This window comes from Ostrinia nubilalis, chromosome 22 (genome assembly GCF_963855985.1).
Source record: "Ostrinia nubilalis chromosome 22, ilOstNubi1.1, whole genome shotgun sequence".
NCBI lineage: Eukaryota > Metazoa > Arthropoda > Insecta > Lepidoptera > Crambidae > Ostrinia > Ostrinia nubilalis.
Window position 1 is genome coordinate 8259085 of NC_087109.1, and position 27812 is coordinate 8286896.

Consider the following 27812-nt stretch of genomic DNA (forward strand, 5'->3'; position numbering starts at 1 on the left):
TTCGTGCAATTATAAAAGTGGCTACAGCCTGCCTTATTACTGTAGTGTGAGATCATGCATCAGGCAGCCATAGGCCTTGAGGGGTTAACCTGAATATAATTATCCAGCATTGACGATTAAATGAAAATAAACTGAGATTTCTTTTCTGTGCTGTACAGTAAAAATTCTTACTGAAAGCAATAACATCTGAAGCAATTAAATAAGCAACAACTTTTTCTATTGTAGGTAGTTACTTTAAAGATTATAGTAGTAATAGAATAACTTAAATATGTAACTGTTATAATTATAATGTTAAAAGTAGTTAATAACAGCTCAATGTGAAAACTGTTGTTGTCTAAATTTTTTATTGAAAATAGTCTGCTTTTTAATTTGTGTCAGTAAAAAAAAGTTAAAAATTACTAAAATGTTAAGATAAAAAATATCTAAATAAGTTAATATAAGAATCTATTGTGTGTGCTTTTATATTGCTACTTCGACTTGAAAAAGGCTATTTTATTTTGCACAAGTAAAAACCTTTTTTAATACTGGGAAAGTGTACATCCTTGTTTGCATTTTCAAAGCAATTTTTTCCTATTACTTTTTAAAAAACCATGAATATTTTAAATGTTATAAATAATAACATTGGGGTGCAGCAATAAATTATTTAACTGATGTTTTTATTTGTTATAAATCCACTATCAAAATTTCAACTAAAATAAATGTAATATTGGTTTGTAGATAGAAAAAATATTATAAGAGTGGATTTAAAAAATATTGTTATTTAGACATTTGTTTTCCAGATTATTATTGTTTAATGGTTAAATATTTATTTGGTGCTAAGACCCTCGGTCCTTTATTATCCTTTGTTAATCGGATGCATTTTGTTAACATTCCTGATTTCTTTTCAATACAGTTTATAAAGATTTAATTTTATCAAAAAAATATAATGGTCATATCATTTTGGTGGTAATTTGTGTGACCTAACATTTTAGTACTAATTTTATATTTTCTTTAATTTTAATAAATGAAAACACCAAACTTTTTGTTTTATTTAAAGTAACATAGTTGGTTACCCATAGAGAATTAAGAAAACTTCAGTAAAATATTCAGAAGTTTAATAAATAGCGAAATAAAATATAATATAAATTTAAATATGTATAAATAAAAACATCGAAATAGTTTTTTGTAAATCATTATCAAAGCGTAAAGGAAAAATACATATAATGTTATCAAAACGATAATAAAGTAGGTAAACCGTCTCAAAAGATACAATCATTATTAAACCACAAGTTATTTAAAAAATACATAATTTTCATGCTATACATTTGTATGAAAAATATTTGTACATTAGCATCCTTGATTTGATTGATAATAATTGATTTACCTTGATTTCGTAACGATTTATCGCTTTTCAAGCGAAGATCGCTTGAGCTTTGTAAGCAATGTGTTGTAGAGCTGAAAATGTACCATTTCTATGTTATGTAATAGACCTTAGCTTAATCAAAAGAGTTTTCATTCTGTAAGGAATTTACCTCTTCTTCTGGTGTACCGGACTCGGTGATCCTCACCTCGCCTGAAAGAGATACCATATTAATATTTATCTGCCATTTAAATTCCTTCTCCAACTACTAGGTACCTATTTATTTATCATTCTCCTACATTGAAAAGTACAGTGGTGGGCCACAGTTCCATCTACCATCTCTGTTTTGTCTTTGCGATAGAGCAAGGTGACATGACGGGTGATAGCTGGAACTGTGGCACACTGTAGCTTGCTTGATGTTGAGATGTGAATAGAGAATAATAAGGTCCTAAGAAATCTGAAATAAAAATCATATTATGTAAAAGTCTTACTTTTCTGTCGAGTCGACTCCAACTTTTCGGGTTGCTGAAATAAAAAGTTTTAGGCGTGAAAACTGTACAGTATACCTACTTTTAGGAAGCAAACTGAACATATCGAAAACTTAAAATCTCTTTATTACCATGTCTACGAGGCTGGGCTTGTAATATTTAGAACTGAGTTCTTTCTCGCTTTGATCAGTCCCGATGCCGGGCGCGCTCGCTGTTGAGAATAAGTTAAGTTACAGCATAGATAGATAGAACTTACACTAAATACCTTGGCATGGCTGCAATAAAACTACCACCTAACCAAGGAGTCGCCAAGTTCAAACTACAATTTTGTAAGTAAATACATAATTGTCGTCTCTCTCGAAAAACTATATTTGGTTGTATCGGATCTAATGCAGTGTGTGTACTTCGCAAAATGCATGTGTAGGAAAACCTACACATTGTGTGTCAAAACCGTGATATCATCATTTCAGCCATAGGACGTCCAACTGCTGAACATAAACCTCTCCCAATGATTTCCATTTTGATCGATCGATTGGACCGTGATATCAACTGGTTTTCAATCCCAATCTTAAATCAATAAACAACTCACACGTCTGCTTCCCCCACATAGACTCTCTATAGTTCACTCTCCTTGCATTCCCGCGTCGCCGCTTGCGCCCGCGCCGCGCTACCGCGCCACGAGAGTCGCTTGACAGCTTGCGGACCACTTTGTGGTACAGGCAGCGGGAGGACACGTTGGAAACCTGGGTTGGTGATGCAAATTGAACCTTAATGCTCAGAGCTTAGATCCATCCTTGGTTAGAGCCTAAACGTACTACTACAAACAACAATAGCTGGCTGAATCTTGCATTGTCAAGTTCCTAGGGAGAATAAGGTTCGTCTGCGGACTGGATTTGCTCATAGGATTCCAAATGAAAGAGAACGGTATGCCACGTCTTTTGCATGAGCATGAGCTAATGTCACCAAGAAGATAGCTCAGTGATCTACGGAGATAGATTGCACATCTTCAGAATAGAAGAACGCTAAGGTATATTCTATGTGTCCACCTGCGGCAGGCATGCACCAGTTAAGTTTCACATTAGGTATGTCACATCACAAGTAGGTAACTGTTATTTACATAGAAGTATCTTAGCACGAATTAAGCCATCAACCAATCTTATCAAAAAGAACCAACCAGTTCGCACTGCAAGTCATCCAGCTCGTCTTCCATGATGTCTAGCTCATCCGCATCCTTGGCTGGGACGATGAGCAGCATGGTCTCGGGGCAGGAGTTGGACACCATCAGCTGGGAGGACTTTGGGAAGATCAGGCGGTGGGCTGTCCTGTGAATCATCGTCATCATTTCAACCGCAGGATGTTCACTACTAATCACAGACCTCCCCCAATGATTTCCAGATTGGTTAGATATTGGGTATTTTATTCGTTTCAGTCAAAGGATTACAAAGGCCTACCAAGGATTTCCGCAACAACCGATCCTGCGCAGCCTGCATCCAGGTGCTTCCCGCTTTGTATTTATTGAAAGTCTACTCTTGCCTGGTCTAATCATGCAGGTACAGGTAACATTTTGTGTGTGTTGCTTGGGCGTGTTTCATAGCATAGTAATGAAGAATACGCTATTACCTACCTGGGTATGTAACAAGGAGGCTGGAACACTTCCCGAGTGGCCATATCTTGACAGACCCCGTCAATCAGAATTATGTCCTCCATCAGCTCATTTACCACAAATACCTGGAACATTTGGAATCAAATGGTAGGTTCGTAGGTAGGTATATCCTAGCGTTCTATGGAGTGAAGTTATGGAGTAAGTTGTAGTTGACTTCAAGTAGATGAATTATTACTTGCAGATAATGTCACCATGTAAACTACCATCATTTTTATCTTAAACGCAAAAGGCTGCATACCTTGAATGCTTTAAGGCACGGCACAAACGCATGCTCCAATCTCATGCTCAGTTTCTCCACCGACCAGCCGTGGTAAGCCGGCACCGTCGGCAGCACCATCATCGCCAGCTTTATGCCGATCTCTCGCCACATCGCTGCTTCCAGACTGGATGAAATGAGCTTTATAAGACAGTAGTCTTAAGGCTTCCACAGACCAAACGCAGGTCAGAAGCAGTGCGGGTCAGTTGCAGCGCGGCTGAGGCACACTGAAAGCAGCGCAGTTTCAAAGCAATTGCAACGCGGGCGGTTGTCAAAAATTTAAATATTCGAAAACCGCTTTCAACGTGCTGCTACCGCCCTGCGTCCGGTGTGTCATGCTAATATGGCCGCCCATTGTAATACAACGGCGCGGGCCCGCGTTCGCGCCGCTTCTGTCCCGCACCCGCGCCGCGGCGCCGCCTCGTTTGTATTTCGGCAGTTGCAGTTCGGCGCGGTTGGAGCGCGGGCCCGCGTTCAAATTTGGTGTGACATACTTCAAAGAGTTTCTTGTATTACAACTTGCGCGGGCCCGCATTCAAACTGCGCTGCTACTGCCCCGCGTTTGGTCTGCCCAAGGCTTTAGAGATCAGATTAGGATGTGTCAACTTAAAATGTTGAAGTGAACTGTCGAGGTTTAACCCAGAAGATAAATACATAGTAGGATTCAATTTCCACTGGCATAATTTATTTGTAAGCCAGCACTGTGGGCAGCACCATTATCGCCAGCTTTATGATAATCTCTCGCCACATAAGCTCGAAACCGGAGTCTTCGGTTCAATTGGAAAAAGTTGTTTAATTGAAAAATTTGTGATTTTTTATACCTACAAAAAATCCTTGGTCTAAATGCATCAAAACAATGGAATTACAATCCTTATACCCCATGATAGGATGCGGAGCCAGGTTGAAGGCCTCCTTGATGATCGGCATGGTGATGTAATAGGCCTGCACGGCGGAGTCGCAGCGCACCGTGTAGTTGTAGGGGCGACTCGTCAGCACCTTGTTGAATGAAATCATGTCATAAAAGGAGACTTTACTTTGGGGTTTTTTTTATCCACAACGAGGAAACTTTTGGCCTGCATCCTGCATCTCACGTGCTTGATGTAAAGTGATAATCAGGATGCGAGCTTCACCCGGAATCCTCAACCATAGTGGAATATCTATCTTACCTCTAACTGCCGAAACGCCCGGAACAAACAAGGCTGTATCTTATCTTTAATAAAGATTATTAAAAAAAAGCACTGACTGAACGCAACTGCTGGTGTGATGGCGAAAGACAGGTATGATGGTGGTAGCTAGCCAGCTGCTTGAAATCTATCTAGGTATAGGTCGCGTAGCGAGAGTTATGAGACCATCAACACAATCAACGATTTTTATCCTATCCAACTTACCATCAGGTGAGATACAGGCCAAGAGCTTCTTCGTTGTGGATAAAAAAAAAAACCAGTATCGGCATCAAGATTAATTGCTTTTTAAGCTTTAGCACAATCAAATACAAAACAACTTATTTACAAGAATGTTACTTATCTACTTATTGACTAAAAGCACTAACCCCCAGTACTCCAATGGCATTTCCCGACACTATGTAGTCCTGACTGGGGTCTCCGAACTTCAGGTCGGTCAGGAACTCGTAGTTGGGTATGGCCTCGTCCATGTCTCCCTCTGGTGGCTCGTACGTGGCTTCCAGCAGGCCGGAGACCAGTATGTAAAGGCCTTTAGGCTCGTCGCCTAAACAGAAACTTATATGTAGGAACTACTAGACACGTGCTGGTTGTGTGTGCTAACTCGATTATTCGATATTGCGAATGATGAGGTGGACTAAACCCACTAATATAGATTGTTTCATCCACGAAGACGCGCCCCACCATTCTTCCGCTAATGTTGAGTGTTATCGGTACACGCTAAATAATTATCAAAGAGGGCACACGTACACTACAATAATAACGCTCGGATTGCTCGTATCCTTAGATCATAGTCTATGATCTGAGCTCGTATCTAACTCCCCGCACCCCGCGCTCCCCTCCACCAAAAATTGGTGGGGCGCGTCTTCGTGGATGAAAGAAACGATCTATTAATTACTAAGTATATTGTACAAAAATTATTTTTAAAAAATGTGTACTTAATGCAACCTTTGGGTGCTTTGGATCACGCAGATAAATATTAGGTAGGTACAATTTCAATTTGTTAATGACGACAAAAACTAATCTGTACCTCGTGAGATGAGAATATCGTTGTAATTATAGTTCATAATTTCCGAGTTTTCCAGAAAGAAATCCGCTGCTCTCTCGTTGCCTTGTAGCCAGGAGACGGCCCGAAGTTGAGTCTATTTGAAAATCATAATTAAATTTAAAAACGCAAAGGAACTTCCCTAGCTTCGGCTTAATTTTTAATTTATTTTTAATTTAATTTAGTAGCTTCGCCGATAACCGAGTGATAAATACCTAAACAAAGTTCAATCAAGATTCATACTTGAGTATAAATTCTACTACTTACTTCAGGTGAAGACGGTGCAACTAGACTGCCCTTATGTCGGCACATTTGAACTTTCTCCTGTATCGCATTTACTAATAAACGATATTCCATTTCATCTAGGAAACCTGTTGAATAACAATTTTGTATGGTCATGGAAAATGATGAAAAAAAAATTTACGTAGAAAATGTGGCGCCCAACGTGGTGTTTCTTATTTTTGTAAATATTCATGTATACTTGAACTCTTATCATAATAAGTGAGAGACTTAATGATAGATAGTATTAGTAACCTTCTTCCTTCAGCTGCATAGCGTCCAGCATCATGATGTTCAGGGTGGAGGTAGTGGCTTGGCGGGTCTTCACAGTGATGGCGGTCCACGGCCGGTCTCTTTGGAGGAGTCCCAGCTGACGCGTCACTGCTAAACTGTACCCATTATATCTAAGCACTACGAATAACTAAGTCCAAATCCAAATAACTAACAAGTCATTAATACGTAATTTAATCTCACTAATTTTATAAGAGGAAAGATTTGTTTGTATTGAATAGGCTCCGAAACTACAAGATCGATTTTAAAAAATTTTTCACCATTTAATTCTACATCATTTCAGTACGAAGTTCGCCGGGTCAGCTAGTGTGTTATAAATAATGTAGGTAAAGAATACGAGTGGGAAACAAGTCTGACGTCTGTTTTCTTCGAAGTTGAATCAGAATATTTTTTAGCCAGTTTCAGAATATAAATCCTGGATTCATGATAATAGTACCTACTAGGTACCAATAAATGAAGTGGAAAAAAACAAACGAATCATTAGAAGAGATATTTACCGATCTGCTTCCAACCTTGCATTCAAGGTTTCCTGTATCTGCTTGTTATCTACCAGCTGGGGCAGCAAGTTGCATACTTCCTGCTCTCCTGTGACGAAACCCTGATAACAACAATAGTTATAGCGAATATACTCGTAGATAGACAAAGTAGGTACTTGCAGCTAGGTAACTTCATCAAGTGTCAGAAACAACACCACCAGGCCAAACGGCTATCCAACAAAGCTTAGTCCAGTCATTTGATCCAATACGGGGATATTGAAAACATAACCCTCCTTTTGGCGCAGTCGGGTAAAAACCTGCTATTATGCGCCATTTTTCCAATATGGCGGCGCACGCGGCAACGATACGAGGGCGCAAAGTTGTAATTAAAGAGCATTTATGACCAATTTTCAAAACTCCCGGAAAACATTCCAGGTAAAACTACCAAATGACTGGACTATAAGGATATTTATAAGGGGATTAGGTATTACCTTTCCGACGTCATAGCCATAGGCTAGCTGGATGTCTATCATCCGATCTATGTATGCCATGATTTTTGGAACTGACACCCTGAAATCACCAAAACGTTAAAGCTTCGACAAAACCAAGGCGAGCTTGCATCGGCGATGGCGATCATTGCACGTCCATAGATCGCCGCAACTAATGACAGAACGCGTTGAAGTGAACTCATCGCTACAAATTGAGAGGTTTTGTATAGTCCGAAGATTGTGATGATACAATAGGATAAAAAACCTTTACCGAGCCAACTTGCAAAGCCTAAGAAACCGCAGCATCCTTAACAGTTTCGTAGCAGTCAGGACGCTTGAATTGAAGTTGTTCCACTTGTCCCAAGGAGTCACAGTGTCTACTATGTCCAATGCTAAGTCTGCAAGAAAATAAATATTAACAGCATTGTTGTGTTCCGGCAGTTAGAGGTAAGATAGCCAGTTCCTCCGTGGTTGAGGATTCCGGGTGAAGCTCGCTTCCACCTACGGCCTGATCGTCACTTACCATTAGGTGAGATACAGGCCAAGAGCTTCCTCGTGGTGAAAAAAAAAATTTTTTTTTCACTCAATATCAATATTAATAAGGCAAGTGCCTTTATCTTTGTCATAGTTTGATCAGTTTTACTCACTTAAATTTCTTCTGAAAATAAGCTACCTGTACAAACATCAAGACCTCACAGCAACTTGTCTCATCAGTGTAAGTAGGTAAGGGAAAACTAATAGAGAAAGAACACAGTACTGACCACCAGTAGCCATCGCAATAATGAAGAAGTCCAGCTTGTTCCAGTGGGACTTGAAGTACCCACAAACGCCGAATGCAATCATTTTTAAGATCATCTCGAATACGTAGATGATGTAGAAGAATCTGAAAAATTTATTAGATCCACCAGCTTTGCCCCATGTCTAGTGTAAGTAGGTAAGTATTTCAGGAGTCAAACAAATGCATCTAATTTGGTCAGAACAGAAATTTAGAAAAAGCTTAACATGCACCAAGCGCCAAGGCTAATAAGGATGATTAAAAATTAACACTATCTGCTATGCTAGCACTGGTACCTGAAGGCGTAATGGACTATACAATAGCCACATTTAAAAAGTACGTAGCTGCTAAAAAATCTAAATTCTAGAAGATAATCCTGAAACACTTACAAGTTCAACCCCTTAATGACGTGCGTGTAAATCTTAGCCGGCGACTTCATGGCCACCTCGCAGAGTATCACGGGAGTGTTACACAGGATCATCAGGTAGATGAACATGTCAAACCACACGCTGGTCACGATCCGGTAGCAGCGCTGGCGCAGCGGATGGCGGGGCACTTGAGCGTTCGCCGCTTCGGGCGTCATGACGTTTACCAGCTTGTGACGTAACCAGACTGCGTGTGCCTGGTGATAAATTACCCTTTGTTTGATCATGAGTACCTCTTTAGTCCAGTGATCGGACCAACTTATTTCAAACCAAGAAGTTCAATTTCCAGTGGGGGCAAAAATTTTTGGTTGGTGGTAGGGCTTGTCTGACTACCTATCCACCATCTTACTAATGTTAACAGTATTATTGTGTTTCAGCAGTTGGAGGTAAGGTACCTAGCCAGTTCCTCTGAGATTGAGGATTCACTTTCCATCAGGTGAGATGTACCTAATGTAAGTCATGTATTAAAGCAAGCGCAGAAGAAAGTCACACTGATTAGCTTTAAACTAATACCACTAACTTCGAATTGGTATTGCAGTGATTATTTTACATACCTTTGGCTTCCACAAAGTGCCCAGCTGGTCCAGATTAACCCTTCCATTTTCAGAGTCTGTGGCAACTTCGACGGCTTGCACGAGCGTCCTGACGCCGTCTTTGCTTATCTTACCGTGCTCGTACTGGCGCCAGTAGGATATCTTCATAGCTTTGAGGACCCGTTGGTTAGCTTCCCTGTAGAACGAGAAAAAACGTAGGAGAAACATTAAAAAAAAAACTACTGGAACTAGACTTAGTCAAGTCAATAATCCAGCATAGATTAAGTAATGATACATCGCTGAAATAATATACATATTAACTATCTAAGCCTAGGATTGAGTGAGGTAACTTTAAAGTTTGAAGCCACGATAGCCGAACGGTAAAGGGAATAAGGGATCGGACTGGCCGACTCGTGATCCGGGGAATGCTGGTTCGAATCCCGCAGCCGCTCGACTATTGTGGTGAGCCCACTCGTACTTTAGCTTAGTACGAGCAGCTAACGGGAGTATTGTTAATTTGCGCAATTACAAATAATTATTAATTTATTTATTTATTCATGAATAGAACGGTAGTAGCTACCAATTACACTATTAATAAATCTTTAAAAAAAAGTGAAATTAGAGAAAAAGCTCGGTAGCGGTATGTAAGTAAGTACCTGCTTACTCCTCGAGTAAAAATCATCTTTTCGTACTCTGCTAACTATTATCGGATTCAACATTTTTTTAAGGCTGTTCGTTCTTAATCTTATCGCTATGTTACTGGTATTACCGTCGGTGGTACATCTTGCTTGCTCTTGTAGTCTACACTTAACAGTAAGATTGATGATACGATACGATACGATACGATAGTGCCGACCCAGCCAGGACGAGGCCTGTCCCGGTCAAACCGGTATACCAGGGGGCACGATTTTAAGGAAAGACACGCTCTGGGATGGGAGAGGACGGCCGACTAGCCGCTGCGTCTTTTAAACCGCAACCGGTCGACCACAACCAAGTAGATATGCATCCTGAGCCTGGTCTAGGAAAATAGGTAAGTAAAGACGGGTTAACGTTGATAGGACTGAGCGTTGATGCGATGAGATGGGCGGTCTGGCCTTTGATGAGATGGCTTTGGTTGTTCTTGGTTCATATACTGCTGCTAGACTAGCCTCGTTGTTCTCTTGATGTCTGCGGTACTAAGTTTTTGTCGTCTCTGTATCTTCCAGATTAATTATTTCTTCTACTTCTTTTCTTAGTGCCGTTGGAAGGACTAAACGCGTGGTGCGATGAGATGGGCGGTCTAGCCTTTGGTGTGGGAGGTGGCTTGTTTATTCTATGTTCTCGTACTACTGCTGGACTAGCTTCATTGTTGTCCCGATTGTATCGTCTTATTTTCTGCCTATATATTCCTCCAGGTAAAATATTTCTTGTATTTCTTTTCTTTAGCTTAATCTGGCTTTTAATGAGACGGCTTGGTTATTCTTAGTTCTTGTACTGCTACAAGACTAGCTTCATTGTTCTTCCGATTTTATGCTTCTTTTCTTGATATCGGTGATCGGACTGGGCGTTGATGCAATGCGATGGGCGGTCTGGCTTTTGATAAGGCGGCTTGGTTTTTCTTAGTTCTACTGCTACAAGACTTGCTTCATTGTTTTTCCAATTGTATGCTACTTTTCTTCATATCGTTGGTAGGACTAAGCGTTTCTGTGATGAGACGGGCGGTCTGGCCTTTGGTGAGATGTCTTGGTTCTTATACTGCTGCTAGGCTATCTTCATTTTTCTCCTGAGGTCTGTGTTAGGTAGATACCTACTGAGTTTTTGACGTCTTCTTTATTTACATGTTCCGGGTCAGATATTTCTTATGCTTAATTTATTTGTGTCATAATTGAGTTCACTCTTTTCTATTTCTTGGATAGTAGATGTTTAAATTTTAGTTCCATTAATCCACAACCTCTGAAAAACTTGACTCTTTTGGGTTTTTTTAAATAATTACTACGGCGATAACTGTGGTTTTGGGTTTTTGTCGTCTTCTTTGTTGTCTGTTTTCCCTGAGTCGAATATTTCTTATTATTGTTTTTTGTTTTGGGCTAAATAAATCTTCTCTTTTCGATTATTTAATATGTTTGCACTTTTGACTATTCCGTCGATATATGCGGTTCTGGGTTTTTGTCGTCTTTTTCGCTGTCTTTTGACATAATTTTTCCATAATCTAGTGTTTCTTGTGCTGCTTTTCTTATATAATTTTATGGTGGGTTAATTTAGTCTTCTCTCTTTCGTTTCTTGGATTGTGCTTGATGCGGTAAGCGGACGGCGGGTCACTAAAAACGGCATTTTTAGGAGCGCGTTCATATTTTCCTAACATTAAACGGTTCGCCTTGGTGTAATCTAATATGATTTCTTTTTAGTTCAATGATCTTTATGCAGGGTGATTTATACATTGGGTTTCTTCCATCGTTTCCATTAGGTTTTTATTTCTTCACTGTTTCGTGGATTTTTTTCGGTGGATATTTTTAATTTCTTTTAGTACTTAAATTATTTTTCGATGTCTTCAAGATATCCATGATATAGTTCTCTCGAGGCAAAAGACAATGCTAACTGCCTCGTTGGATTAGGTTTTTATGCTCTTGGTGAAAGTATGTATTCTCATTGAAAAAAATCTAATTAGATTCAAATTTTCTGGTTGAAATCCGTTTTCCGACAAGGTTGCAGCAGAGCTTGTTGAGCTGTGTGTACACTGTAGGTTAAATTGCTTGCGATCTGAAGTTTCTTATTGGAATACGTAGTTTCTCCAATCGATTTGAATATTTTGTGGTTCCTATAGGATTTCGTTATTAATTGGTCAATGGCATGGTTTTGGTTCCAGTTTTTGAGTTTTCTTGCTATTAAATGAGTTTTTAGGCGGAGTATCTCTCTTCTGTTTATAATGAAGACCCTTTGCAAAATTCCTAGACTTCTCAGTGCATTTAAGGCTTGGTATTTCTGCTAAAGTAGGTATTTCACGCTGTCAAAATCTGCGCGCGCAATACTTCGCCGAAGACAGCGCGCCAAAGAGCTCTCCCAGCTACACAGTATAAAAATACCAGTTGGTTAGGTTAGGTTGACTTCCTCCCGTTCAAGCGTCATACTCACAACACTTTCTAATACAAATCATATCCAAGTGATACAAATTAAAACACCTTTCAGAATTTTTGGGAATATATTTTAGAATCGAATAAGTATAAAATATAACTGCCAAAGTAAACATGGTTCAAAGAGGCGTGGCATCACCCGACCTTCCGGAAGTTCAAAAGAATTTCAAGATTACGTCACTCGACCTATCGGTAGGTCATTTAATGATCAGTTCATCAGAAAAACATTTTATGATCAGTTACTCGTAGTAGCGATTATTTAGAGCTTGGATAATAAATTATAGTTGTTGCAATTCACGAAACTTTGCATGTGGTTAATTACATTAATCAGTACACGCATCAATTTTGTTCAGTCTTTTTGTTGATTAATAAATAAAAATATCATACTAAAATTGCATACATATTATTTTGTTTGTATTGGTCTGGGTGTTTTCTTTCCATAATTTATGTACAACGTATTACGGGGCTCTGTATCGAAAATCACTATGAGCATCACACGCGGTTACCTGGCGCAGGCACCCGCTCTGAGCACTCATGGGAGTTTATGCAGAGGTTGCTAGAGTTTGACTTTGAGCTTTGTTTATAGTCATTACGAAGCAGATTTTGATGGGAAACTGCACTGTCTTGAATTCGAATGGGTAATTTGACGGTGTTAGGGGAATTCTAGGAATAAATGCAGAGCCTCCTCATTGAGATTGGACATTTCAATTTGAGATTTCACTTGACATTGATTGCAAACTGACATGGAGTTTTCAAACACTTGTAAAAATAAAAAGTAATTAAATCAAAAGCAGTAAGTATCTAGTATTGATATCAACTTCGACGCAAATGACTCCCAAATTAACTTTCTACCCCTTTCACACGTTTGTCATGAATTATAATATTATTAAGGAATTGTTAAGCAAAATTTCAAGTAGATTGAATCAAATAATCACTGTCCCATACAATCTTTGCCCCCTTTTTTCACCCACTTCATTTCATGACCCCATTTCGGAAAATCGGATGCCTACGTCATACAAAGAACACACCTTCCAACTTTCAGGTCTCTACGATATCCGTCAGTCATTTAGGACAAAGCATTTTTACTAGTTGTCCAATACTCTAACGTTCCAGGTATGTCATTGACAGGAGGGCGTTACTATCTTAATGGGTTATTTATTAGTCCCAACTTTATGCCACTTGACATTTCAGAATCGTTTGACTTTAGATACCTAAGCAATTTGATATTCAGAGTCTTTTAATGAAATCAAGTTCTAAAATAACTTGAGGTGTTGTACCCGATCAAGCTTTTCATTGCAGGACAGTTAAATAGTTTTATTATTAGTTTCTTCTTTAAGTCTTGATTTGTCAGAGTAGGTAAAGGCTCCATGAGAGCAAAATTTAGCTTTATAATAGTTTTTAATTTTTTTCTTGAAATATTTGACGCCTTGTAATCTCTCGTTAATATATAGGTCCACACAAATAAAGAATGTTTGACTTAGACTTCAATAAATTATTATGCTCGTACATAATTATAAATAAACTAGCTTTCCGCCCGCCGCTTCGCCGCGTAGTATTTTTCGGTTTTTATATAACCTATTACACTCAGATATAATGTGGCTTTCTATTGGTGAAAGATTTTTTAAAATCGGTTCAGCAGACCCCGAGATTACCCCTTACAATTTAACAAATATACAAACACACAAACTTTACCTCTTTATAAATTAGATAAAGATAGGTAATTTGAAACCCTATTTTGTTTTATTTTTTATTTTATTTTAAGCATTTCACAATACAAACTAATATTTACTGTAGGTAAGTAAATGCTAAACTAAATAGTAAAATATTAGTTTGGATTGTGAAATATCCTACTACCTACTAATATTATAAAGGCGAAAGTTTGGATGTCTGGATGTTTGTTACTCTTTCACGCAAAAACTACTGAACGGATTTTGTTGAAACTTTACAGTATTATTGTTTATAACCCAGATTAACATATAGGCTAACACTTATGACGATATGTGACAAATAAATTTCAATAAATAAATAAGACGTGTCTAAAAAGCGCCATTTACCTATCGTCATTGGTTAAAATCTACAGCGCTGGACAAACTACTGTATGACGTTTGTAAATATTCATTTGGGGGAAGCCGTGAAACGCCATCTATCAACATGATATCTAACGGGGGTAAAACGAGGTCTACGCGAACGAAGTCGCGGGCGGCCGCTAGTTTATATAGGTAGCTTTCCCTCCGCAACCTTATTGGTATTCCATGTATGTGTCTTTTAACTGATTTCTGTTACACATTTCATGTAAAATTTGTCCAGTTATAACTCCATTTACATCTGCATCTGTAAACAAGGGTTCATGTTCTCCAGCCCAGATGCCGAGTAAACAGAATCGTCTTTCAGTGACGTGCAGCTGCCCCTATATTTGACCCAATGACCTAATTTTTTATTATTTATTTGTATCAGTGTCAGTGTCTTCTAAAGAGTGTAAAGACGATTGTATGTAGGTACTATTAAAATGTAATTTTAACTCATTGGTTTTGTCTCATATTTGAGGAATGTACTATGTATCATGAGTAGAGTCTTCGTTTAAAAGGATGCGAACGATTTAAGTTTCAATAGGTAGACAAAATTGATAATTCTTAATTATCAAAAATTTTAGCTTTCTCCAGTAGCACTGATATTATTATACTGTGACTCATCAAAGTCATCATTGTCAAAAATATTGACAAATCGCGAACTGTCACGGCCATAAAACTGACACGCGTCCGTCCTCCGTAAGCGCCACCGCGCGACTGATTGAGATTGTCCAAGCCGTCATGGACGATTTTTTCCACATTTTTTAACATAGTAACTAAATAAGACGCAATATAAAAATTTCATCCGTTAAAAGCCCTCGAGTTATTTCTGAACTTTAGTTTAGTAAAAGATTTAGAATCTCAAATCGCTTATTTTAAAAATAAAACCATAAATAGAAAACGAATAGAGGTAACTTTGGGAATTTATTCTATCGAGTCAACTTCATCAAATCGTGTTTCCATCCGTTAATTGCCCTAGAAAATATCCTCAACTATGCCCAATAAAAATCTTAGCCTTTAATTTTACTGTTTAGTACCTCAAAAATGATAAATGAAAACCTCATTTTCGCCATTTTCTCTGCTACCCGGCCTTAAGTCTCTTAAAACTGTAGTATGTTCGATTACTCTTTCAATTTTCCGATTCCGGTAAGCTGATGTTCTGTCTGATAGTATTTATCTACGCATGTGTAAATATGGCAGTAAATTCTGATTCTTTAAGGCTCAAGATTTCTTAGATGATTTTCCAGGTACCTGGTCTGCTCTTTGATTGGTGATTCACTTGTTTCATCCACTAGGTATATTTCTCTCGTTAAAATGTACAAGATCTTGTCTGGCCGCTTTTTGATCAAGTCTGGGATACATAGGTTCATTGATTTGGTACCTAAGCTCTTTCTCCAAGTCGATATTTTCCATCGCCAGGTAGTTTTAAAGTGTATGCCTTCATTTTTTAGCTGTAAAAAGGGGCTTATAACTAGAGGGTTAGTGAATTATGACTACGGTGTTAATTGTATTTTGTATTGTCAAGTCTTTTGTTTTTGACCTGCTTTCAACAAAATGTTAGTCGGGCCACCTCTTTTTTTGTATGAGTTGTACTTTTGAATGGTTTACGACATGCAGATGTGACTATTAGTTTTTTTGCAAAGCAAAGGATCTCTGTTGTTTAAATTTTTTTTTTGTGTATTTCGTGGCAAATGTGTTTAAAGTGCCCATCTACTAATGGTAGTGCAATAGTGAAGTTAAATATTTATTGCTTTTGGAAACTTTTTATGGCGACCAGATGTTGACCTTTCTTGGTACGCGCTTTGAAATTTTGTGCAATAGATGTCTTTTATAGAATGTGTTTGGTGAAAGTTTTGTAGGGATCTTTCTTTGTTATCAATTATTATTTATACTTACTATAATGACATGCAAGAAGTAGGATACATAGACATGTAGAGTACATGTAGAATCTGTATGTATCAAAATTATTAATAAAAAAGTAAAGTTTATGGACCAAAAGTTAGAGCTATTCATTTGACAAACTGCGATCTATGTTACATATTTTTAAATGAAAATACTAGATCATAATTATGCGTTTGCTTTGGTGCTTTTGGCAAGATAATTGACACCAAATATTTATAAAGAAAGAAAGATAAGGAAAGATCTCACCGGGTTTCGTCGGATTAGTTTTCTAGGCTTTTAGCTTAGGCGCTGTGCTGGTGTGTACTCGAAGCTTTTTTCTCACCTACAGTATTTCTCACTCAAAAATACCACTAATTTTTACACATCTGAATATGTTAATAGTTAATCGCGACTATGATTTCGGGTAATTTTCACTGTTAGAACATTTGGGTTTCACCGTCGCGTCGGCGTCAAACGCCATAGAGCTTTGTAAGTGCCTTTAAATTTTAGGGTCGGACCGTCTGGAGCGCACGTGTTGCGCACGTCCACTCTCGAAGGCTGCCCAAAACGAACTCCCACTTAACAGTAAGATTGATGATGATAATATTTTTAGTTCACCTCATCATCTCAGTGAATTCCTTCTTCGTAGGCTCGTTGGGAATCTCTCGCTCGCAGTCGGGACACGTGGAGTAGTGGTACCCCATGTACGTGTCATCTTCGCTGTCTTCCTCCCGACCGGATATTTGGAGCTGGTACGGGTGCTTTATTGTGGTACCTTTGGATAATAAAAAAACACCATACATCTCTTGTAGTAGTTATGTTGGTGCTATTAAGTTCAGATCCAGATCCCGATCCAGCTAACTGCGTGCACCTCGCTGCACTCCTACTTGCCTGCACATATCCCTGCTTTCGCCCTGTCCGTACCAGCCTTGAAGTGACGTCACGGCTGGCAGCCGTACGCAGTTAACTTCACCGGGTGGTTAACTACTATTTTTGAATTCAATTTACATAAATACAGAACCTTCATAATTAGGTCAGTAGTTCGTTCGTGTCAATCGAAAGACGTCCACTGCTGGACAAAGGCCTAGCCATTTACCTATTTTCACAACGCCCGGTCTTGCGCTACCCACATCCAGATGCTTTCCGCAACCTTCACCAGGTTGTCCATCTACTGGAAAACCTACAGACACTGTTTTACTATCAGCATATTTGGCGCAATAGAATCATCTCTACAAGATCAAACGTGGCAAAACCTTTTAAATTGAGAGCAGCAAAACAAAATTCAAGTTATCATCAACCCACTTACCTTCTTGAACCAAATCCCAGTTAGCATCAGCCAAGAACTTGTCCATCTTCAGCATGGATATGCACCGGTCCCTGGTCATCATGATGCGCTTGACGCAGTTCGTCATGTTCGCTTTCTTGGCCAGAGAGATCTCGGCCAGGCCAAGCATCTTGAGAACCTTGCCCATGGTGGTGGCATTGATTAGTAGGGAGAGAAGAACCAGTCCAGCCGTTTGGATTATGAAGATCTGGAGGTTGTTGTCTTGTTATAAAATAAACTACGACAATGTAACTACTCAAAGTTAATAAGCTACAACCCGATCGAATTAACTGTGCACCTCGCTGGTTTTTTTTATCCACCACCAGGAAGCTCTTGGCCTGTATCTCACCATCCTCAACCACGGAGGAACTGGCTATCTTACCTCTAACTGCCGGAACACAACAATGCTTTTAACATTGTTGTTATGACGACAGGCTTAGGTAAGATGGTGGTAGCTAGCCAGGTGGACTTAGAACAAACCCTACCACCAACCAAACCGAACAGAAAAATCTGCCCCCACTGGGAATTGAACCCGGGACCTCTGAGTCTGAAGCAGCTGGTTTTACCACAGAGGCGAGAATGCGACTCTCCCTCGCACACCTCCTCACCAGTGGCGTAGCGTGGCTTTTCGCCGCCCGGGGCCGTCCGGAAATCCGCCGCCCTTTATTTTAATTATAAATATTTTAAAGTTTAAATATTATATTGAATGGACTTCAGATACACTATTCACCTTATTTGTTGAAAGTCAAAATAAACTACCACGCACTGCTTCAGAAGGAAAATACATTAAAGAGAAGCAATTGCTTGAAACCCACAGGAAGTTTGATCCTCTTAAATAGCTCAGCTTTATTATGTAACACTAGGTGTATAACAATAAACAATAATAACAAGTATTAAAGTATTTATTTGTCAATTGAGAGTAAATATTATCTTAAATTATACAGTGTGAGTCACGTTAAAGTGTACATATGAAAATAGATGAAACTAGACCTATTTTTATTATCGACAAAAAAGAGGTCAAAAAATTTTTGAGATTTTTTTTTAAATTTTTTATAGAATTTTTTTTCTTCCAATTACTTATTGTAAAGAAAACGTAATAACTTTTAAACTAAGCGGTATATCCTGATAAAATAAAAACAGTAATAATGCTAAATAACAGGCAATACTAAAAAAATACATAAAATACACGAAAAAGGCCAACAAATAATAAAAAATGTCAGTTTTTGAAAAAAATATGCTTTTAAACTCGTGTTTTTTTGGTTATTTGATAAATTTCTCCAAAAAATGCCCCTATAACCGGTAGTTTTTATTACTTTGTATTATTCTCTATCGTATTACCTTCGTAAAACCAAAAATCGCATGTCTCTATCCCTATCACAACGTTTGCAATGATCGTTTGAACTAAGCCTCTCCGGGCGCGCCATTCAAAGCTTCGTTAACAACGAAACTGAAAATGGCTCTAGATTTGTAGTAGTTTTGATAAAGACAAGTTAGATTTCAAATAAAAACAAAAGATTTCGAAGTAAAATAAGCATTTTAGTTAAAATTAAAACTGTCTACTTGTAGCGGAGAATAATGTTGTGACAGGCTTTTGTTCAAACGATCATAGCAAATGTTGTGATAGGGATAGAGACATGCGATTTTAGGTTTTACAAAGATAATACGATAGAGAATAATACAAAGTAATAAAAACCACCTGTTATAGGGGCATTTTTTGGAGAAATTTATCAAATAACCAAAAAAAACACGAATTTAAAAGCAGATATTTTTCAAAAACTATCATTTTTTATTATTTGTTGGCATTTTTTGTGTATTTTATGTATTTTTTTAGTATCGCCTGTTATTTAGCATTATTACTGTTTTTAACCGACTTCAAAAAAGGAGGAGGTTATATGTTTTATTTTATCAGGATATACCGCTTAATTTAAAAGTTATTACGTTTTCTTTACAATAAGTAATTGGAAGAAAAATTTTTTTATAAAAAATTAAAAAAAAAACAAAAAAATTTTGACCTCTTTTTTGTCGATAAAAATAGGTCTAGTTTCTTCTATTTTCATAATATGTACACTTTAACGTGACTCACACTGTTCTCATTGAACTTAGAAGGAATAACATAATAATATGTGCTTAATATTATTAAGGGTTGTACCTACCCTAGCTAACCAGCGCCACCATATTTTTTCTTGATTACTTTTGTTATAGACCGAAATTAAAAAAGTGGTTTGAAAAATTTATAATATGTATCGAAGCTATTTTTTAAAATAATTTGTTTGAATTCATTAGATATTTGCAGCAAGTTAAAGATTTAATTACTGCTAAAACTTACCATTTTAGCTAATTTTTAATTTCGAACTTGCAGAATATAATAAATACACGGTTTTAAAAGTAGCTTAGATATGGCTTTAACTATAATTTACAAACCACTTTTTTATTTCGGTTTGTAACAAGAGAAATCACGAAAGATTATCTGTGGCGCAAGTTTTAGAGGGGTAAGTAAGCTCCTTAGATATTTTTGTTACTATTATTATTATTCTCTTTATTAACTTTGGTTCTTAATTTTAAATATTTTTTTACAATGTAAATTATCAAAAAAAATAAATAAAAATACATTATAAAAAAATACTTAAAAATAGTTATTCCGCTGGTAGCGGAGCAGGGCCCAAGCTACCGGTGGTCAGGGTCACAGGCTGAGGAACCTCCGGACAATGCGTGCCGTGCTGAGGATCACCGCCTTTTGCATCTGACCCTTGAGCCAACCATCCAGCGAGAGCTTCTTTAGATGTTGGTCGAAGCTCTTCGCTATTAGCCCGTTTGCCGAGACAACTATCGGGACAATGATCGTCGAGTCAACATCCCACATGGCGGTCACCTCGTGGGCCAAGTCAAGGTATTTGCTTTGCTTTTCCTTCTCGGCCTTCACGAGGTTTTCGTCATGCGGGATGGTAATGTCAACGAGCATTGCCCGACGTTGGGATCGGTCAACCACCACAATATCAGGCTTATTACAGACAATAGTCCTGTCTGTGATGATAGAACGATCCCAATAGAGCAATGCATGACCATTTTCGAGAACTGGCACCGGCTGGTATCGGTAATAAGGCGTCTCAGATTCAAGAAGGCCGTACTGAAGAGCAAGTTGCTGATGGATGATTCTGGCTACTAGGTTATGCCTGTGCAAGTACTCACCGTTAGCAAGATGCGAACAACCAGAAATTATATGCCTGAGTGACTCTCCGGGACGGTGGCATGCTCGACAAATGTCGACCGTACCGTCCTTCAGGATATATTTTCGGTAATTGTTCGTCATCATGACTTCGTCAGCAATTGCACAAGAAAACCCTCGGTTTCCCCAAAGAGGTCACCGAAGCGTAGCCAGTTCACCGAGGCGAGGAGGTCTACATCAGGACCTGTAAGGGCCCGATAGAACCTCCCGTGCAGCTCCTTGCTCTTCCATACGTCCTTCCGATCCGCGACGCTCAGGACCTTTGGCTTGCGCGAGTTCTCGTTCGCCAAGGAGAGCGGCGTGAGGCCTTTGTCAACTGCCACAACATCGCGATGCATTCCGCACTCATTGGCAAGGAAATAATCCCTGAGACTGCACACTTCACGGTTGTGGAGGTTCTTGGCATTTAAAAAGCCTCGATCACCCCACTTCCGTGGAATTATTATTATGTTTGTACGCTTTGGAGCTCACGTGTCAAAAGTGGCCCGGTTCTTTATAAGGCTTGCGTGGGGATACAGATCCAACACGTAGAGATTATTATTCTTATTATTATTTTTGTACGCTTTGGAGCTCACGGGTCAAAAGTGGCCCGGTCCTTTATAAGGCTTGCGTGGGGATACAGATACAGATATTATTATTATTATTCTGTGCTATTACTTAAAAAAATAGATTAAAAATGTACTCTTCGTGCTTTTTTCAAAGCAAAATCTTTTACACAATCGTCGATATCAAATTGTATCTCATTTTCAATTGCCAGTATAGCTAGATTTGTTAGTCTCAACGTAGACATAGTCGACCTTTTTTTTCTTGTTCATGCAATGTTTTTTTTCTTATCCGCCGCCCCCTTTCATATGCCGCCCGGGGCCATGGCCCCCCCTGCCCCCCCCAAGCTACGCCACTGCTCCTCACGTACGCCCCGTCCATACCAGAGCGTCGATGTGACGTCACGGCTGCCAGGTGCGCAGTTAACTCGATCGGGTTGTGTTTTAATAAATAAAGAACCTAAAGAATTTCGTCAGTCATCAAAAATGAAGAATTTGTAATAGACTTCTTTCTCTGCTGTCTATTACATCTAGGTAGGTGTAATAGTAGGTATCTTACATCCCTACAGCAGCCAGAGCGAGAATATGTCGTAGAATGATAATCAGTGCTACACGCCTAACTATAGGTACCTTCGCCTAACGGCGCTGCAGCAAATTGCTGCAAATCTACACTCATAAATAGCTCTTACGTCACCAGCGTCAGCCACAGTAGGGATGTGGAGGATGATCAGCGATAGGCACAGGGAGAGCGGGCCTCTGAGACCGCCCCACACGCAAGCCATGCAGTGTTGCCAGGTCATGCCGTAGCCCACGTGGCGGAGAAGCGGCATCATGGCTGTGTACACCAGCAGCCTTGGAAGAAATGAGATTAAAACCTATTAATTTATGTACATCGTAGTGCAAAATACGCGCTGGAGACCCGGTTTTACGACAACAGAATTAATTAGAGATAAACCGTTACTTATTCAACGTAATAACTACTTACCTACAATAAAGACAATAGCCCAATACGGGAGACTGCGACCGCTACTTACTTAGGATCTGTCTCTTATGTCCTACTTAGTCATTTATTCCATAAATTCATTTCTGTCTCGCTAGCCTCTATTACCAGTCGGTATAAAACCAGGTAAAACTGGTACATAGAAAAAAATCTGATATAATTGAGCTAGGTACCGAACTGATGTTTAAACATTGCCTAAAGGTGTGGCCTAAAGTCAAGTAACGGTCGCAATCTCCCGTCTCGGTCTCCAGTCTCGGTCGTTGTGTCTAAGATACAAATATTTCTTACCTGGAACAATACACAGTGGTATACGTCACAAACACCAGCGACACTTGGCGCATGCTCATCCCATAGCTCACTTTCTCGAATATCACCACCCCCACCATCGTAAACACGAGGGTATTCGCCGTATGAGCCAGTATGCTCCAGAAGTGAGCCACCACCTGCTCCACCTCCCCCGCCACAGTCGACTTCCTATAGCTCACTAGCACACCAGCTATGACAGTCCCCAAGAGTCCAGACACGTATAGGAACTTCTCTCCTATGTAATACGTGAGGTAGGCAGTAGACAGCGTCACAGTCACAGCACATAACAGGTCGTAATAGGTCAGAGACAGTAAAGTCCCTGATATCTTCCCCATAGCAAAGCCAAGAAGAAGCCCTCCGCCAGCGTACCGAAGCAAAAGCAATGCTATCTGGGACGCATCAGTAACCGCCAAAGCTAAGTACCCAAAAACTGCTGTAAACTCGATCATGACCGTCGCATCTCCTATTAACCCTTCACCCAGTAGCAGCACGCTTATGTACTTCCCTTTGGTCATCTCCTTCAACTGTTTCACTACTTCCATGGGATATATCGGAGAGCATACGACCCCAAACAAGATGGCAGTAGGGAGATTCCACGAAGAATCTATCAGGTGGTACGCTATGAACGCGGCCATAAGAGCAGTTAGCAACGCCCCTGGTACTCCGACGAGCAAAATTTGGGGGAAGCATCTCCAAAACGAATGGGAGTCCACATTGTAGGACGTGTTAAAGACGATTATAGGTAGGAATGTTAGTAAAAGGACGTCAACATCGACGTAACAGATATCTACGAAGGGTTTGAAGTCTGGAAAGCGGTTGGCGCAGAATCCAGCTAATCCGCCAAGGCAGAACATCACTACGCGGTATGGTATGCACATGCTGGTTGATAGCATTATAGCTCTTACTACAACGCCGATAAGGATGGTTATGAAGATGAACAGGAAACCAAGGGAGGTTGGGTACGCGAGGGTCGGCCTGCCCGGGTCGTCAAAGGTGATGTTCCCGCCATATTTCGAACGATCTTGCAGTAGCTCGTTAGTGGTAATATTTCCTTGACCGAATGTCACAGTGAAGAAAAATGGGAGTATTTTCAATATGGTAAAAAGTACCATTGTTGATTATGTCTGTATGACTAAAGTCATAGTCATGACCACATAGAATTAAAAGTTGTAAATGTGTGAAATTAACCGGCGCATATCAAAGTGACTACTTAAACAAGCTTAGAAAAAAACAAATACGTTTAAAAACACAATTTATTCAATGTCCAAAAATAAATTTACATGTCAGACTTTAATATTGAGCCTAAAAATTAATGTCGAGACATTCCTAAAATGCATAATTTAAACTTAACACTAAACTTAACATTAATAGTTTTTGATTAACAGTAAAAAACAATAATAAATTACATATTTAAAGGGAACAATAATCTCACAGCTCCCTTCGTAGGGCTTTTGTACGGTGAAAATTTCTGCGGTGTTTTCCGCGGCGACCGCCTCGGCGTTTTTTCTACGCTCTTAATAGTTTTAACGCTCTGTGCTTCCTTCATCTTCAATTCTTTGTAAGCTGCTTCTAGCATGCGGCGCTTCCAGTCTTCATAAGGTTCTATCTTTGGTTCTGAAGGCTCTTCTATTTTGGGGATATCTACTTCCATGTTGATTTCGTTTTCACCTGTAAATAAAACGTGTGGCATTATAAGCTTGTCCAGATGACGCATTTTTACTCATGCACGCGTTATGAATGGCGAGGTTTGGATGTAAGTGCTAGAGGTTTAAATATTCCGTCCACTTGCCGTTGCGCGTTTTGCCGCTCGCGCTTGCGAGTTTTGAAAACGCGCGTTTTGCCGTTAGCGATATGCTCTATCTTCTAGTTAACAACCGCGCGTTGAGCGCTCATTATCTGAACGTAGCCTTAATTTTTCTTGATCAGGCAGGGAACACTTTGTTATTGAGCCTCCACAAGATTAAATATGCCCCCAATGTGTCCAGTAACAATATCTACACAAGAGAGGAGCGCCTAGCTTGCCCCCCAATGTTTAAAATTACAAAGCTTTACAGCCTTGCCAGATTTGTGATATGCCACACATCATTCCAATTTGAAAATACTACTGGCGAACTTCCTATCGCCTATGTTAATTACAAATAAAGTGGGATTCTTATGGTGAAAGAATTTTCTTATTGGTCCAGTAGTTTCATAAACAATGAAATTTTTCCTCTTTATAAGATTTACAGGATGCTCTGATTGCTTGTTTACTTTAATAAAATGATAAATGTAACTTACCATTTTCCACCCCCACTTTCTTCGGCGGGCGGCCCCTCTTCTTCTTGGCGGCAGCAAAGTTTTGGTCTACGAACTTTGTCCAGTCCGCATCCAACTTGGCCCACTGTGCCGGTTTCAGTCTTGACTTCTCTATTATTTTACTCTTTGATAGTTTTACTTTGTTTATTCTGAAATAGTAATTAATAATTCACAGATTATACACATATTAATGCTGATATGCGCGCATGCGGCGCAGGACCGGTCTTTGTGGAAATCCTTGGGGGAGGCCTTTGTCCAGCAGTGGACGTCTTTCGGCTGAAATGAACAAACGAACGAATGCTGATAAGATAAATATAATGCAATATTTACCTGCAAGCTTGATATACAGCCATACACACATATTGGGGTAGATTCATGTCCAATTCCTGTAAGACAATAAATTAAATGATGATGAAATGAACAGTAGCAGAGAACATTATAAACAATCATGAAATAGATATAATTTGGACCCAGCAAAAGATTTTTTTCAGGGGGAGTAAAACATTGAAATACATATTTTTTTAAATTAATTATTACAATAATACAATCAACTATCTAAAAAATTTATTAAATTACCTGTCAAAATGATTATTTTTAGCACAACTCTATATCCTTTACCCTTTTATGTATGGTCAGCATGAAATTAAAGGAAAAAATTTTCATTAAGTACTTTTAGATTATTATGTGCAGCCAGTGTGAATAAAAATGAAAAAAATAAAAAATATTTATTCAGTATCTTTAAATATAACATTTTGTTTAAAGGGGTCTCCTTTTAATTATAATACCTGTGTTAGGAGGAGGCCTTTGTCCAGCAGTGGACGTCATTTGGCTGAAACGAACGAACGAACGAACCTGTGTTAGGAGGCCCCAAAAATGATATGAATTAGATATGGGAGTGGGTTACTTAGCAAAGGGCGTAGGACCCAAAAGATAAGGAGACATGTAAAGTGCTTTTTTTTCTGTATTGACGTTCATACATAAGTGCCACCAGTGGTCAAAATTGAATAAAATATTTTTGATTTGAAACATACCATTTTAGCCTGTCCTTGATACTCCTCCAGTATCCTGTCAGCCAATGCCTGGACACTGCTGCATTGGAATGTGTTGCAGACCACCAGAGTGGAAAGCTTATCATCATTAAGCTCCAGAAGGTTCTGCACTATCTTCCGGCAGTTTGTGTACATTGCTGGCTTGAGGCCGGAGTATTTGATGGCTACTTTCTGAAAGTGAAAATAGGCAAAATCAATAATCAAACTATTTAATAGTATGTAGGCCCTTTTCAGGGCATTTATACACATTCCAAATATAGCTTGCACTACCACCACTACAGGACAACATATGGGCTGGTGCTGAGAAGACTGACTGAGATGTCATTTTGAAGACAAGTGATAAGAACAGCCTATACTATAGGTAGTTAAAGATTTTGAATAGGTAATTCAAATACCTAGCTAACCAACTACAATAGATCATTGCAACAATAACCACAGACCAGTATCTTGAACACAATGAAGTAAAATAAATTGAGGAAATGTTGTCAGTGTTGTTGTAAATAACACAGATTACCTTTATTCTTCCATTCAACATTATTTTGGGTAAATTATTCTACTTTGAAATTAAATAACACATATGAATAACAAATATTATGCTCCTGACATTAAATTTACCATCAATTACGAACACAATAAAGACCACGCAACAATCTCCCACCTTAAAATGAAAGCCACGACTTACCACATCTAAATCAGCTCCAAATATGCCAGCAGCCAGGTCCAAACAGATCACAGTTTTGCTGGTATCAGTCATGTTGCTTCCAGCCGTTGACTTGGTCTGCAGAAGGCGTTCAAACTCTGCTGCTTTACTGGAAAAAATACCATGAAGGTTATATTTAAAAAGACCACTTGTTTGCAGTGCGACATTTGTAACATTCTTGTTAGAGTACAGAGACATTCGCGATTAACCACCCCCACATTGTTAATTTCATGGATAATACATAAAAACATTGTAACTTCATATTATTTAACTTAAATTAATCACTTACTTGACAACTTTTTCTTCTTCACTGAGTCCAAGTTTGGTAGCTAATACATTGAGAGTTTTGTTATGTGAAGCCATGATTTATTATTTATTTTCAGTTTATATTTATATTAATTAAACTATCAACCGTTTTTATTGCTGTATCTAAAAAAATAAATAGAAAATTCCGCGCCACACGTATGTCAGTGACAATGGCACTGACTGACACTGACATTGTTTTTTTTAAACACGCGAATGCTAGGGATGTGATGATTCGATTGATTTATTTCACCCCTCTGAGCGAAGAAGTCGAGACGAAAAAGAAGATAATCCTTTATCAGCGAACAATGTTTCATCGTTTAAAATTCAAGATAAAAACGATAAAAATCAATTTTATTATCTCATCGTGATTTTCTCTGTAAAGTGACATTGTTCGCGGGAAATCTAAACATTTGTTTTCAATTGCTGCTAAACTTAGGAAAACGGTACTGGATCTTTTTATATTCTTTTTTTTTGTGGAGAATTGTGTAAAGTTTAAAACTATCGGCTTACGAAGCTCATTTGATTTTTTTTTTTTACCTTTCAAGTAAATATTTTTTATGTAATATGGTGCCGAACCGATTACATTATTAAGATGTGTTAAGCCAAATACAACTATTGGACCTAGTAGATGCCCGTTTAAATAATTCTACTTAGCAGTTTCTAAAATAATCACATTTCTTTGATATTTTTGGATATCTACGAAAATGTAAATGAAAACAAATGTTAACCCTGACATACCGCACGAAAAATAATCTCGATTAACTTTTGACCACGCCC

The 27812-nt window shown here is 38.7% G+C and overlaps 2 protein-coding genes across 2 annotated transcripts; both read right to left on the reverse strand.

The window, feature by feature from the left end:
- Nucleotides 1-23805, reverse strand: LOC135083063 (sodium/hydrogen exchanger 10-like). Its single transcript, XM_063977827.1, has 23 exons — nucleotides 22668-23805; nucleotides 22069-22231; nucleotides 17597-17822; nucleotides 16909-17065; nucleotides 9258-9432; nucleotides 8668-8900; nucleotides 8265-8386; nucleotides 7775-7901; nucleotides 7507-7585; nucleotides 7037-7137; nucleotides 6504-6637; nucleotides 6237-6340; nucleotides 5955-6066; nucleotides 5296-5471; nucleotides 4624-4742; nucleotides 3729-3873; nucleotides 3452-3555; nucleotides 3002-3149; nucleotides 2417-2570; nucleotides 1959-2038; nucleotides 1831-1864; nucleotides 1512-1552; nucleotides 1-1434 (listed from the first exon to the last, which is right to left on the reverse strand). The coding sequence occupies exons 1-23, from the start codon at nucleotides 23795-23797 to the stop codon at nucleotides 1381-1383; spliced, it is 3918 nt and encodes a 1305-aa protein (XP_063833897.1). The 5' UTR covers nucleotides 23798-23805; the 3' UTR covers nucleotides 1-1380.
- Nucleotides 23806-23990: 185 nt separating this feature from the next.
- On the reverse strand, nucleotides 23991-27200 carry LOC135083118 (origin recognition complex subunit 6). Its single transcript, XM_063977884.1, has 6 exons — nucleotides 27019-27200; nucleotides 26712-26838; nucleotides 26012-26200; nucleotides 25311-25366; nucleotides 24963-25129; nucleotides 23991-24353 (listed from the first exon to the last, which is right to left on the reverse strand). The coding sequence occupies exons 1-6, from the start codon at nucleotides 27090-27092 to the stop codon at nucleotides 24088-24090; spliced, it is 879 nt and encodes a 292-aa protein (XP_063833954.1). The 5' UTR covers nucleotides 27093-27200; the 3' UTR covers nucleotides 23991-24087.
- Between the last annotated feature and the right edge of the window lie 612 nt (nucleotides 27201-27812).